The 15,679-nt window shown below is 33.4% G+C and overlaps 1 protein-coding gene across 2 annotated transcripts; it reads right to left on the reverse strand.

Annotated features, from left to right (window-relative positions):
- Positions 1–1,587: 1,587 nt before the first annotated feature.
- Positions 1,588–10,185, reverse strand: LOC106660826 (tripeptidyl-peptidase 2). Of its 2 annotated transcripts, none has more exons than XM_014383798.2 (22): positions 10,043–10,185; positions 9,792–9,968; positions 8,766–8,894; positions 8,396–8,575; positions 8,181–8,338; positions 7,939–8,102; positions 7,774–7,878; positions 7,556–7,697; positions 7,355–7,485; positions 7,054–7,287; positions 6,863–6,993; positions 6,628–6,808; positions 4,340–4,496; positions 4,096–4,283; positions 3,880–4,034; positions 3,606–3,823; positions 3,310–3,544; positions 2,985–3,232; positions 2,844–2,922; positions 2,293–2,702; positions 2,047–2,233; positions 1,588–1,989 (listed from the first exon to the last, which is right to left on the reverse strand). In XM_014383798.2, exons 1-22 carry the CDS (start codon positions 10,055–10,057, stop codon positions 1,777–1,779), a joined length of 3,837 nt encoding a protein of 1,278 aa, XP_014239284.1. In that variant the 5' UTR covers positions 10,058–10,185; the 3' UTR covers positions 1,588–1,776. The 2 variants fall into 2 exon arrangements, with proteins under 2 accessions (XP_014239284.1, XP_014239283.1); XM_014383797.2 differs by having other exon boundaries at positions 10,028–10,185.
- Positions 10,186–15,679: the final 5,494 nt, after the last annotated feature.

A 15,679-nucleotide genomic window follows, 5' to 3' on the forward strand; every position in this document is an offset into this window, starting at 1 on the left:
AATCTGATTTTACTGAAGCATCCTGGAGGCAAAGCACAATATGCTCTAGCTAAAATAATGACACACTGCAGGAAATAGAAGCTGCAAATAAACTCAATAAAAACAGAGACAGTTATTAACAAACACCATTCAATTTGTGATGTAGAGATTACAATAGTCGTGGCTACTAAAAAAGCTACTGTTTACCTTATCAGACAAAGGCATGGCCATCAGACTTCTTTTCATATTTCTAAGTCCAAGATGAGCACTCCTAACAAAAAGCTTTTGTAAACATGATAAACCTGTGCTCTGTTGACCATTATGTATCCCTGGCAAAACTGCCTAAAGTGCATCACTAACAGTCCAATTGGGCTAAAGGGGATATCTGGTCTTTAAGGATGGGACTGAAAATGATAAAATCTGAGGTATGATAGAGAAGTACATTGTTCTTCAATGTCTGTACAACTGGAACTTGCTACTCAAACTCACCAGTACTTATGGCTGGATGAATGTGCATCTTTCGGAAAACCCACCCAAGGAAAAACTCAACTCAAATGCCTCCAGCAGTGATATTAGATATATGGAAATTCTAGGTGAGTCATTAGACCATATTATAACTCCTAGGAACAAACGGCTTCTTCGGGTAACATTTTTCTCACATTTAGCAACATTTAAGTCTCTCAGTAGGGTATTTGGTGCTGGCTGTTTGAAAGATTCATTAGTGGCATATGTCAAGAATGAATCAAATGTGGTGGACTCATCAAGGCTGCAACTTGAGTTGTATTTGATGTCTGAAAATGTAATAAGTACAGCTTGAAAAGTATGAGGCATAGTACAGGCCTTGTGTTCTTAAATTGGATTTTTTGTTGTTGCAAAACATTTACCCTAAAATATAACAATCTTCCCTCGAATGAACAAAATATTTTGCTGAACCGATGAGTGCTTTGCTTTAAACCAGAAATGGTGTAGTGGTATAATTTCCTCAGTGTATTTGAGGAGGTTGGTTTTTACTCTCTAACAATTTTCCTATGAGTTGGCTGATAATAGGGTGTAGGTTTGAAAATTTTTGTACTTTCCTGTTATTACAATTTTTCCTCATATCTGGGAAGTATCCCACTTGCAGACAACCATATCAAGGAGTTCCATTACTATTTTTGTTGGCATGCTTAATTTATTAATAACTTTGTGGGGACTGTGGTAGCTGAGTGGCAGGGTTTCTGACTTGTATGTGCCATGCTACCAGCTCTGGGTTCAAATCCTGGCACATCCCATGGAATTTTAATTGGTAATCATGTGTGCAAGGTATTGTAAAGTGGTTTGACCCTTTGTACAGTACACTCAATGAGTAATTTGTCATTAAGCCCTCATGTATAGCAGGAAGTATTTTAAATTTTGCTAAATTTGTTAGTAATAAATTGGTCTTACTTTTAACACATTTTACTGTAATAAAACAATTACACTTGCCTTAATTGCATTAACTTGAAATTCATAAAGCCAAACAATTGATTGCACTTACTGTGATCTTTAGGTTTGAACTTATAGATGTAATAACATGTGTATGTACATGTATTATAAAGGTTTTTAGGAGTAAGTTATAAATACATAAAACAAAGATTACAAAAGTTTATAATTTTTACTTAGTGCAATACAGTATATTAAATAATTAAGTTATCTTCTTCAGTTACTCATAACAATTCAGGTAATTCAAATAAACTCAATACACACTTATAATCTTCCATAAAATTGATTATTTAAGAAAAAGAAAAAAAAAAGAACTTCTGACAACTGAGAATTTTTTTAAACGAGTCTGAATTGGGCTGGGAACCTCACATAGGTAGATCTTGATATGTGCTCTGCTGCCCAAGACCATCTGAGGTTTTCCAAACACCATACGACGGATTCTTCAAGCTCTTTTGAAGGCTTGTCTTCAAACATTTTCAACTGGAGTTTAAGCAGTCGCCCATAATGGCCAAATGCTGCTGCGTGCCAGAGGCCAAAATAGCCAGTCGACTAAAACAATTGTTTAAGAATAAATTTTCATCACTGAGGTTTACTCAATATACTGACCTTTAAATCGCTGACTTCTGCGTATTTTAACAAACAGAGCCATAAGTCATCGATCTCGTCGAGTGAAGTGGCCATTTCACTATCTCCTGATTCTCCTGATGCCATGTGCTTCAGGTAGAGCCTACAGAGTATTGCACCTTTTCTCGATAAACTATCTATCAAAGCATTCTTCTGCTTTTCCATCATGCTGAAATATTAAAACAATATTAAAACAAGGGATTGGAAATAATAAATGAGCCTCCTTACAGTTTGATGGTAGTTGCTTCAGGTCTGAGATCAGATTTCATTCCAAGATAAGCAAGTAGTGATTTTTGATCTATGCTCTCATACAGTTCGTTCGCTAATTTGAGAACTCCTTGAGCAAGACGGAGGCCCTCTTCGGTCTCTTTGGCGCCCGGTAAGACTCGCTTTGATTCAGGCTCCATAGATTGAAGCATACTCATATAAGAAGTGACGTGGGACGGAAATTCTTCTTTGAGCTCGCTATAAAGCTTCTCGGCCATTTCACTATTGTCCATTTTCGCGAGCCATGAAGTCTTGAGATCTCGAAGAGCTTCCTGATACTCCTCCCATTTACTCTTTTCCGGAGAATTTTTTGAATTGTTGGTTGATTTTTTAGTGAGATCACTTAGGATGTAATTGAAAGTGTATGTATCCTTAAAACAGAAATAGAAAATGAATCCGTTTTCCTAATAAAATGCATGCAAGCATCCAAGAGTGTATATTGAATAATTTGTAATTTTTAATGATAAGGTTAAAATATGATTAAAAAAATTGTTTTAATAATGGAAACCTACCACTTTCTTCCCCAAATCATTTTTACTAAGTGTTAAAGTCCCTGTGAGATACTGCCCAGGTGTGATATTTTTCAACGTTCTGTAAAGTTAAAACATAAATAACTAATACTTCAAAAAAGAAAGAAAGAAAAAAAAACTTACTTCTCATTCTGGATTGGGGAGATATAGATTGGGAGCCGGTAAGTGCCGCTCGGTACAAGTCCAGAGTTTAATTTTTTTGTTTGCAAGACAGCCGCATGCTGGGTAGCATACACATCAAGGCTGATGGGGTTTTGAAGTTTCTGCCAGAGCATCATAGGCGTTTCAAAAAGCTTTTCAAGGAGATCACGTTTTTCATGTCTTATCTGGAGTTTGATCGTATAATCACCTTTATCCAATTTGACATTATACTGCAAAAACACAATTTAAAAATTAGCCAGTTTAATACATTTATTAATGTAATATTCTTATATAAGAAAAATTATACTTTTTTAGGATAAGCATCCCCAGAGGCGATGTACTGCTTATTCGAATCGAACAACATCCAAAGTTGAGATTCAAACTCAGACTCGTACAGATACTGGCTAACCAATGCACAGTTTGGCATTACTTCCGTCTGTTTTGGCAAGTGGAAATTGTAAGTGAGCATCAGCTGGTAAATATGCCTGGATGGCGGGATTACATCTCTAACCGACCCAGGAGTAATCTTAGCATCTGCTGGTCTGAAAAAAATTTGCAAAGAAATTCACTCTTGGGGAAAATTGAACTATAAAACTTTATTACTTAAGCGTGATAACATTGAATTTTAATGAAATGGCCGGTGAAATTTCCTCTACTTGAAGGCCACCTAGAATTTCAAGTTGGTGGATTGCATGACTGTGATGCATAGTCACTTCGTTTGATTCAAGAGGACACCCGAAGAATTGGATGCTGTAGTTAATAGTATTTTCATACTGTTCAGACCAATACTTTGAAAGCACCAGCTCCATTGTTATCCCGCCCTTGAAACAAATACATGTTATATTCAATAAAGACCCTTTATTAAAAACAAATATACCTTGACTTGGAATGTAAAAATGCCTTCTGTGTCAAAAGAGACCACTGCCATTTTATGGTACTCCTGTGCACGACAGGATTTTTTTGATAAAACTTGCATTGCGTGTATTACAAAATTTCCAGGTCTATCAATATCAAGAACACTGAGTTTCACAGCTATCAAATAAGTAAAATTTGTTTAAAAAAATTACCCATATTTAATTTATTAAAAACATACTTGCATATGAAGCTCTTTCAGGTACAAAAATGAAATGCCTTCGAATTTCACCCGGTTTAATGCTAATCGTTTGATACTGGATGAGAGGCTTGATCGGCGGCTCTTGTAATACGTAAGGGTTTATAACTGTTATTTCAATTTGGAACATCGGACCTTTTTCAACTTGCTTGACGTCGTATGCGTTGATTCTAGATTCAAATGAATATGTTAAGGTTAATAAATAGCACGTCATTGGAAAACTCACGATGTAGCATGAACGCCTGTGGGGAGTCCAGATGGGTCGACGCGCACGTTGATAGTTCGCATCATGTTGTTGAACTCAAGTGAGACAGGGTGTTGGACCCACGATTGATCGCACGACAGAGAAAGACTCATTTGGAAATCAAGCTTTTCCTTTAAATCTGCACAAATTGGATAATTTGAGTTAAAAACAAACAAAAATTTTCTTTTAAATTGATCATATACGATCTTTCTGGAGAGCTTCTTGCTGGTTGACCCAATGAGAACGGGTAGATCAGGGTGATCAACTACATGTTATCTTACAAACAATAAAGTTTCACAATATTTCTTTTGATTCTATTGAAATTATAATAAACCAACAATCCCACAACCAATTATACGTTCTTCGTACTTATTACAAAATATTCATGTACAAAATTTTTGGAATTAAATTAACAAATAGCAAAAACTACAGAAAACAAGCTCTGAGAAATGTGTCTAAATTATTAGAGAAATGTGAAAAGTAAAGTTAAGGAAAGAGATACTGAGACTTTCTTGACAAGACCAAGAATAGGTCATAACATATATACCCTCCCCCAATAAGCACCATTATAAAACATGAGCTGTTTAGTAAGAAATTTCAATAAAAAACAACATAACAAAATCAATAATTAGGGAAAAATCAAAAAAAATTTCAGTAACAGTTTTGAAATTCAATTCCAACATCAAATTGGATTTTTATCTTATTACATTCTGAATGGCTCATGCAAACTTAAACAATGATAAATGAATTTTGTTCCACTATCTGTTACAAGCTTCCATGTAATTTTGTGATTCCATTCTCCCAGAACTTTTTTCAGAATTAAATGATTGAAAAACAAAACTTACTTTATAACACAATACTACTCTTAAGGTGACACTTAAAAGGAATTGGCTCTCTTTATAACTTTACACATGACCACCAATTTGATCTATTATGTACTAATGTTACAAATTTGTATAAGTTATATTCATGCTTTTTTCAGAATGTTAAGCAGGGTGTACTTTTTAGATGGCCCGGATGAATTTCTCTTGAACCAATGACGCTATCAAAAAACAAAAAATAACGGTTTAATATTTTTTAATCTAGTTTCAAATTTCTACCTTTTTTTTGAAGAAAAATTATACAGGGTACCTCAGGCCAGTTCAACATCAAAATTTCAACTATGACCCTATACACCCTGACACATCATTTTAAAGAATTTTTTATGCTGAAAACTATTATGCAATTGGATTTTAAATTGGTTAAAAAAGACAAAGTGATGGCAAAAAGTTGAAAAAAAAGGAACATTTGGTGTGCTGGAATTAGTCACACACAGTTCATGTTCGAACTACCTGCCTTCGCAGATGCAAAAATTCTTTTTAACCATTCTTCACTGGCGGTGCTCAAAGTGATAGAGTCAGGGGAGTTGGATCGACAAGCATTTTTAACCTTAGCCGCGGTTCTTCAACTGATGTTGCTGGGTTTTGATTGGCACAGACACTGTTTTTTAATGGAAAAAAATAGGCAAACGGAGTTGAATCCAGTGGCCGAGGAGGCCAACTGATCGTTGTAGAAATAAGGCCCAATTAATTTATTTCCGAGAAGACCACACCAAACGTGGTGATGACCAGAGTATGAAATTCTCGGATCTTCGTCAGACCACGTTTAAAAAGTACAACTGTTTATTAGAGGTGAACTTGGTTTCATCAGCCCAAAGGATGTATGAAAGTACCTTTTCTTCAGCCTCTCAAATTGGCATTTGTGCAAGGAACGTTAGACGCCTGTCATAATCAGAGTCCCGAAATCCCTGGACAGGATGAGAGTGATATAGCTTAAAATTGTATGGCCGGAGTGCATCTCTAATTTTATTCTCTAATTGTTTGAAAAACCTAAAACCTTTCCAAAATTTCAGAGGAATTTAAATTGTCGCAAGTATACAGTAAATATTCAGCTCCTCGCCAAAATTGCCGTTTTCTTTTTGCTAAAATTTTGTCATTTTTTGACCAATTTAAAGTCAGATTGCAACATTGTTTTCAGTGTAAAAAAATCCTTTAAAATGGTGTGTCAGGATGTATAGGGTCGTGCTTTGAAGTTCAACTGAGCCTGAAGTACCCTGTACAATTTTTCTCCCAAAAAAGGTAAAAATTTGAAACTAGACTCAAAAATACTAAACACGTAATGTTTTATACAGTCTTGGTTCAAGAGAAATTCAGCTGGGCCATCTAAAAATGGCACCCTGTGTATCACACTGGCTCTTTTCACAATTATCAATATATATTTAAAATTATTACCTATGTTTGAGGAGTCGGCAAAAATTGGTTCGATACACACTGGGAATTCTTTGGACACATTATGCGCTCCTCCTCGTAATAGGATTCCTTTGTCCTTGTTCGTACTTAGATAGACATGAAATCTGACTTTGTTGTCTCTCGATTCATTGTATGAAATTAAGTGATCAAAAGCTTTTCCTACCTGCAGATTATTTATTTATTTTACCAGACAATGTGTGCAATTTTTCATACGCACCTGAAGCAAACCCCGCCCTTGTGCAAAATAATCAGCATTAGAAAGATACTGAGCTGTATTTTCCAAAGCTCTTTTCACAGAATAAGGAGTATGTTTAATGTTCTTGGCTTTCAACCCGGATAACAAAATAGCTAAAAAGATTTTTAATTAATTTTTTGTTGTTGCGGTAATTATATTAAAATTTAACTTACCGACAGCACCAGCGACATGAGGGGAAGCCATACTTGTCCCGTTTAATAGCTGTGCGCTCCTTAATAAGTACTGTGGGACTGAAGTTATAGCCCCACCAGGAGCACATACACTAACACCTTTGGCACCGTCCATTGTTGGACCGCGGGATGTCCACGTATAAGGAAGACCAGGGGCTTTTGACCTAAGCGAATACTCAGCTACCATCATTTCAGGCGAAACATATGCTCCCACTCCTTTAAAAGAAAAAAAATATATATATACATGTATAATCTAAAATCTCTCAAAATATAAAAAACAAACCTATTATGCTTTCAGTAGAAATGGAAGGTGGTGTACCAATAGTGCATAGGCATGGGCCATGATTGCCAGCAGCAGCGACCCATGTCACGCCATATTTGTCAATTACCTCATTCATGAGATCTCCTACTCTCCTATAAATTTATATAAATATAAATTTTAAGTTTTTTTTTTTTTTAAATAAACAATTTAGCTAATTATTACCCAGAACAACTCCAACTGGCTTGTTCACCATAACTCATATTAATAACAGTGATCGGATTGTTAGTCTTTTGAGACTCCATAACTTTTATCATTGCCCTGGCCAAACCAGTGCCTGTTTCCATCGTGTTAATTCTCTGATCACCTGAGGCAATATTTTATTAAAATAAGAGTACTTTATATAAAAGGGAAATACAAAAAGAAATGAAAATAAGGATCACCTATACTCAAGGAAACCAGTTGGGCTCCTGGTGCGACTCCATTTTTCTCCGGTTCATCCGGAAAGTAAGCGGCAGTTATTGAAGCAACATGAGTCCCATGTGATGCTAATTTTGGCAAAAACACCTTTATATCGAATCAAAAAATCCAACAGAAAAATTACTTACATGCTAACGAGACAAATTCCAACAAATTTCCATTGTCGTACACATTTATTGAGTAATTCAAGACATCCTCTTTTGTCAAGGGAGCAAATTCATATGTTTTTGAATACTCCCCGACCAATGAACAACTAGCTAAATCACCACACTCACTTGTATCAATACACAACCTAATAAAATATATCAATTATTTAATTTGTTTAAAAATAATCCTTATTGTTTACTGTAATTTAGTACAGAATTACTACCTCCAAACAGCACCATCATTAAAAAGAACACAGTCATAAGTTGGACCAAGATCTTCATATTTTTTCTCGAACTGATTCAACATTTCCACTTGTGCTTCTACATTTTCTTTTTGGAGCTTGCTAGTCCTTGATATGGTTCCTTTACAATTATCTATATTCTATAACATAAAAAAAAATTGAATTCATTGCATATATCAAAATACAATCATTTTTACTTGGCTTATTTCAGCGAGCCGGTGGTTTGACTCAGCTAGAGCAGTTTTAAATCCTGGATCCCAACTTTTTTGTCGCCTTTCCTGGGTCATCCTTTCCTTCAGCATTCTGGGGTAAATCTGGTAGCTGTTCAGAACACCTACATGATATGTTCCACTGGGATTTTTCCAAGTCTGTGGGATCTATAAAAACACAGCAGCCAAAGTGTTTAAATTAATCCTTAATGACAAGTGAATGTGAGCCAGGCTTTTCACTGGAAAATAATTCTACCAATCAACATATAATATTCACTTTAAAAAAATCTATTTTTAAAGTTTGTATCGTTTAAATACCTTAATTGACTTTTTAAATAAAAAAATTACATTTTATTACCTTAAGCTCCCGTCCAGTGAGACCAGTGATGGTTCCATTGTTTGGTTTGACAACAGTTGATGTATCGATATCGCCAGCTCCAGTGCAGTCATACCTCCCTATAATTTTTCTTTTACCCTCACTTGTCACCTTAAATAAATAAATTTATCAATGAGGCAATAGAGAGAAATTTTGAAGTTTGAAAGTTATAAAGTTTCAATTAATTTTTCAATTCTTTTTATCTAAGGTCTCGACTGAGATGAAAAAATTAATTGAAATATTTAATATGGTCAATTATCACCGCTAAAGATGTATGGATGTTACAAAGTTTCTTTGTTTTTCAGTAAAACACTGCAGACTGAGATGCTAGAAAAACAGTTAAGATACTCTGTTTAGGAGGTTGATGATATCAGGCAACATTAAAACTATGATATCATCAATCTCCTAAACAGAATATTACAGCTGAACCCACAACATCCCACCGCTATATCAGATTTAGTTAAGAAACACGGGATATGTGCTGATTAAGGAAAGAAGTAAAACACTCCCTGCTGCATACAGATCCAAAACAAATGAAGGGACCGGATCAGGTGGTATTGTTATATATTCAAATCTATATTGAATAAATCGCCATTGCTTCCTCATATTCTTCCTCAGTATAATCCTGTGATATACACTGCATCATCTGTTGTGTGGCGTGTGCTTGTGTTGAACAGATGTGCACACCCCACCAACATGCAACAAGGCATTGCATCAGGAAAATGTGTCCCCCGCTTTACTGTGCTGCTAAACTTATCCGTAGGAGAAAATGCTTTGGGATATATAACATAACGTAAATAATAAAAACAAATGAAATTTCTTGATGAACTGGGACTCACCAGTGTGATACTGGTAAAGAACCTGAGATGCAACAGCTCTTAAAGGGTGCAATATTCTAAATCACCCTGAATTTTTACATCTTACGTGTTTATTATTTAGAAAAAATTACTAGTCGTTTCTTTAGCTTTCAGGTAAAGGTAAAGAGTCAAACAGATAATACTGAGTTACCTGGAGGCCTGGAGCTCCAGGATCCACACCCGAGTCGAAGATGGCAATGGTGATGCCACGGCCGTCGTACTCAGGATACTTGCTGAGGAAAGCTGTGACCCCGGTTTCCCTCTTCGGGAGGAGGGCCCAGACCGGGTATTCGCCGTTTCCGCTGAACATCCCGATGCGAGGAGGGCTCTGGAACCGAGACAAATCACAAATTTGAAGGATCAAATTCGGGTAAAAAGTGAACAAACTTGGCTCTCGTCGACCTTCGATCTTGTCATGAAACTTTATCGCTTGTATTATGCAGTTATAAAGCCTTTCAGCAGCAAAATTTTCTTTTGGCAGCAGGAATTTGCAGAATTGTGGATTTATAACTTCGTACGAAGGTTACTATTTACTATCCCGGTGCTATCAACGGGAAAATACTTGGCAGAATCGATTTATCCAAGTTCAAAAGATCACTTGATCTTCGATCTTTTGATCCGTCTTCAATCAGCCAAAGTACCAAGCTAGGGTTCTTCTGCCAGACCGTTTAAATATAAATTTATATTTTCATCCTCCCATTCACTATTTCTTAAAAAAAAAAAAATGACATCGATTTTATTTAGAACTGTTTTATAATCGATGGAAGTTCAATTTTCTTTGCCGGCCAACTGTGACAAGGCAAAAATTTTGCTATTTAAAAAAAATCTATCTTATCAAATTACAATGTTATGTAATCCGCTCCCAGTCCTGAGGGTTTTAATGTTTGAAAACATAAAAGACAAATAGAGCGTTAAATTTGTAAAACTAGACAAGAGATAAATGATATTTGTTCTTTTTTTTAAATAAATAAAATTTTCGGCCTTTCCTAGATTGAAATGTTCAATCAATGTAGAAGGCTTCTCTTTTGAATGTGGAATCTTACTCTTTTTTATGTACAATAATACGAAATATCATTGGTTTTTAATGACTTATTTAAAACTATAAGTACTTACTACTTATTATTTTTACCAAAGACAAATTGTGGTACTAGTACAGCTTTTAAAATTACCTTTAAGGTAATTTCTTAAGGGAGTGAATTATTAAAGGGGGTAAGGGATAGGGATAAAAGTGGTGGCCATAAGGCCGTCTGCACCTCAACCTAGTGCTCCTCAATTTTTATAACTCACTGGCCTGCTTCAGTTGTTATTCAGTTCCTTAGTGTAGGATCTTGCTTGCAGCTTTTACTCTTCTAGTTGCGATAATCTACACCTACATAGACCCTCACATAAACATAAAACGTGTTCAGCAGTCCCTTCTATCCTGTCCTTCTTAGGTGGCAGGCCTCAAGAAGAACCCCTGGGTGTTGGTAATCCAATTTCATACCTCGTTCTTATCCATCCAGCTGATGAGGTATGAATTGATCTACAATGGCTAGATCATTTCAGCCCCCAATACGGTCAGTTCCTATATCCAAACCCATTCACTCCCTAACTCTCTCTAAAATATATTACTTATTATACTATATTAATTACATTATATTACTATTAATAATATATAGTATCACTCATGAAAATGTTTTAAAATCAATTAAATCTAATGCTACAGGTTCCGATCTTATTCCTATTAAACTCATAATTTTTTCCCTTCCTGTTACTTTAAAATACATAACCCATATTTTGAACTTCTCTCTCACTTCATCCTGTTTTCCTTCATTCTGGAAGGAAGCCCCAATAGCTGCTTTATCCAAGAAACCCAAACCTCCCTTGCAACTATTGCCCTATTAATTTTCTTCCATATCTATCCAAAACATTTGAGAAGATTTTATTTAAACAGATATCCTTTTTTATTGACTCCCAAGCACTTATATCCCCTTTTCAATCTGGCTTCTGAAAATTTCATAGTTGTGAGACAGCCCTTCCCAAAATCTCAGATGATATTTGTCTAGGTATTAATAAATATACTTGAATTTTCCAACGCATTTGATTCCATAATTCGTAATTTACTTATTTGGAAACTAACACATTTTTTTGGTCTTTCTTCTACTGCTAATCTGTCTGATAGAACTCAGAGAGTTAAAGTTTCAAATTGTACCTCCTCTTCTATCTCAATTCCAGCTGGTGTACCCCAAGGCTCTATCCTTCGACCTTTACTCTTTTCCATGTTTCTAAATTCTCTTCCATTAGTTCTTAATTTCTCCCAATTTCACCTCTATGCTGATGACACTCAGCTTTACATTCATTGGATGGAACACATCGAGGAATCTTTCTCTATGTGCTGGTCAAATATGTGGACTATCCTTAATCAAGTGAGGATGAACATTTTTTTTACAGGTCAGATCCTCTGTGGACAGACATCAACAGCGCTCAAGTTACGTGGTAGCTCTTCTACAATCTGGTCCATCAATGCTGCCCTATTTTTTAAACAGGCTTTTTATTGCATTTTTGGCATTGAGGGCCAGATTGTGGTGGTTAAGTTTGGTGGTTGTTACATCCTAGCCTCAGTTGTCTCATCCGACTTTTACCTATATGTTGTTTTGTAAACTGGACATGTAATAATTGAATATTAAAAAACCAACTATATTTATTTTGTTTTTAACATAAAACATAGAAAAACAATCAGTGAATTTTAACAAAAGGAAGAGATTTACAATTAAACAAAAAACATATTTTTTTGCTTATTTTAAACACACTTTTATATAAATATATTCATCTATATTTTATCACATAGTAAAGCTGAAGCATGACAGAGTAGTGAACATCCTACAGTAAGCACACATCCGACAACTATTTGCATACATTTAAACTACTTCTTACATTTAAGTTTCTCTTTTTCCTTCTTCTATGAATTAATTTCTGTCCTGTGATATGTCACAGTGTTAAAACGGAGAAGGAAGCACTGTTTGGTAGAAATGCAATAACAGCCTTCCTCATAAAGCTCAATATTACCTAGTTTATGGTGTAACCATGTACTTTCAAATTTACAAAACAATTAACCTCTTGTTCCTTTATTAAATAACTTTTTTATTCCACCTTCTATTTCCATTATATGCATTTCTCTTTGATAAAAAAAATACATTTATAACATTAACCTACAATTGAATAATAAGAATTATACTGATTAATTAAACTTGTTGAAGTTGTACTGTTTTTTGAATTGAAATTTAATTATTAATTTACGGGCAATAGTCCATTTTATTACAATAATTACAAGAAAGACAAAGACCATTTAAAGCATGAAAAACATTGACATATTAAATATTGGCAATAATAAAATAATGCAATTTAGATACCAATATTTGAATACACAAAAATAATATTTGGGATTTGACTAGTAAATGAAAACAATTATTTAGAGATTGTGAGATGTGGTCTTGTGTGGTGTAGGTTTTCTGTGTAACACACTCTTTGAGTGAGTACAAATACTTCGAATAAACCTAAAATTTCTATATTGTGTACATCATTGTATAAATTCATTTTCACATCTTTCATGCATTTGTATAATCCAAACAATGTTTGTAAATCCCAGGCCCTGAAGATGATCTAAGTAAAGATTGAAACGTTGGCACGATAAAGAAAATGTTTTTCTAAACCTACATCACACAAGACCGCATCTCACGACCTCTAAATAATGATTAATTAACAGTCACTAAATACAAGACAATAAAAACAATGATAAATTAATAATAAAATCAATTATTAATTAATTGTACGTATATATACACAACAACAATCAACCAGCACATCCAGCACACATACATACACACAGACACACACCGTGTGTACTGATTGACTCTTGTTGTACAAGTTCATCTCAAATTCCTTTTCAAACTGGTTTTAGATGTATTATTCATATCTGTACTGTTGGAAAGTATTGACAAGATCCATCATCCTGTATATGGAAGAGGGAGAAGTGTAGTTGGTATGGGAAATTTGATAGTACTGTTTTACTACTGTTTTACTTATGTGGGCAGATGGGACTTGAAAATTGAGGTGTGATAGCAATTCTGGGGAGTCAATATTATTATACATACTGAAAAGAAACATTTTTTCTTTAACCAACTGAAACATGAAAACTGCAAGCAAAGTATTTCTGGTTGTTGTCTGTTTTAAAGTATTACCAATTAAGTTACAAACTGGAATCCCATGAAGGCTTTGAGTCCTAGAAACTATTATCACTTAGATTACATTAAGATTTAATATAAATGCACAAGAGAATTATAATTATTGTCTCTCTCCTAAGGTTAATAAAATGCTCTGTAAACATTTTAGCATAAGCTAGCTGTAGAAAATTTCTCTATAAAATCGGTCCACCATAAAGTGATGGCTGTAATTTTATTTATTTTTTACAATTGAAACATGAAAAATATATTGTCTTTTACAAAATTATTCTCTTGTGCATTGTCTTTATTTGTCAACTGTTCCCTAAATAAGAGGTATTTTAATTACCGTTATATACATATAAATAATATTTATTTGTCAATATTACTAGTATTTAATCAGAGATGATTTTGGCTTTTGAAAATAAATTCTGATTTTGAAAATATAATTTAACAATATCTTACTTTTCTTTTCAAATTATTCTATTACTTTTTAAATAGTTATAATTGTTATTTTCTATTAGTTTTATTTATCCTACTAACATTTATTTCTCTATCTTGAATTTATCTTAACATTAGTTTTACATTCAATAAACATTTAACCGAAGACTGTTCATTACAATAAAGATAAAAATTAAAAAACATTTTCAAAGTAGAAAAATAAATTAGATTTATCGTAATATAAAATACAAATAATAGTTTTGTTAACACTTCTCTAAAATATGACAAATACACTGATTTACTTATTACATAGGTATATATACTATTGAAACATTGACATTCAAACACTTATTAGCACTTTTGTGCCACTCAAAGCATGTTTTTTATTTCACATTTTAAAGAGAAAATAGCATGACACATAAGGCATACATTTATTATCTCTGAGCCCCGGGCTACATGTATGTTTGACATACTTTCGTAAACGTAATTATACAAAATAATACCTTAAAAAGTGAAATGTATAAGAATTGAAATGTTAATTTTTTTGTCTTTCCTAAAGATATGTTATTAATGATTGAAAAAATAGACAATTTTTAATAAAATTGATTTTTGTTTGGAAAGATTGATATAGTTTTTAAACAAGCATTGTGCGTATTTTTTAAATTTATTTTTATGATCTATCTAATGGACAACCGTGTCTATAGAAAATGATGAATATATGGAAACCTCTTCGCCTAGAAAGGAGAGATTCATAATTTTTTCTTTCAGAAATTGTGAAAGATTGTTGTATATTTAAACGAGTTTTAACGAACTGTATTTGTAGTCAATTTCTATTTTAGGTTAAGATTTGAAAATCAACTCAAGATTAATTTAAAAAATAGACATTTGAATATAGACGCTAGCTAGAAACCAGCCAAAAATATACAATTTGATTTATTTATTCAATTAAAACATAAAAAATATCTGTAAATATATTTCTTAATGAAATTATTGCATTTCAATCATAACAGTAAAAAAAATAATGACTGGATTATTTCATTATTACTATTATTATTCTATTTGTAATTTTATTTATTTATTTTTTAATTAGCTATGTTAGTAGAACTGCTATGGTTCCTAATTCAGGTATAAGTATTGTTTAATAGTCATTTGAGCATTTATCTATAATTAAATTTACTAACTATAAATGACTGTTTCTATTATCTAAAGAAACCTTTGTACAGTTCTTAACTGCCAACCCAAAAGATACGAGTTATTGACATGTTCATTGTTTAATTTTGTGTTAAATTAAGCAAAATTAATTCCCTTTCAATTTTTTGTTTGATCGATCCTTAAAGATAAAGAAAAGAAAGTTTGGAAGAATCTTAAGTTACTTAGTGTCATTTTGAATTTATTTTATTAC

The sequence above is a fragment of the Cimex lectularius genome, unplaced genomic scaffold (genome assembly GCF_000648675.2).
Source record: "Cimex lectularius strain Harlan isolate CLEC.00 unplaced genomic scaffold, Clec_2.1 scaffold177, whole genome shotgun sequence".
Taxonomy (NCBI): Eukaryota; Metazoa; Arthropoda; class Insecta; order Hemiptera; family Cimicidae; genus Cimex; species Cimex lectularius.

Excerpts from the sequence above, each read along its gene's own strand:
- LOC106660826 (XM_014383797.2), bottom strand. The coding sequence starts at position 10,057 with ATGACAAGATCGAAGGTCGACGAGAGCCAA. Across the intron at positions 4,035-4,095 it reads TGAAAGAGCTTCATATGCAA|CTGTGAAACTCAGTGTTCTT; the intron begins GTATGTTTTTAA and ends CTTATTTGATAG. Across the intron at positions 3,824-3,879 it reads TTTTTACATTCCAAGTCAAG|GGCGGGATAACAATGGAGCT; the intron begins GTATATTTGTTT and ends ATTTGTTTCAAG.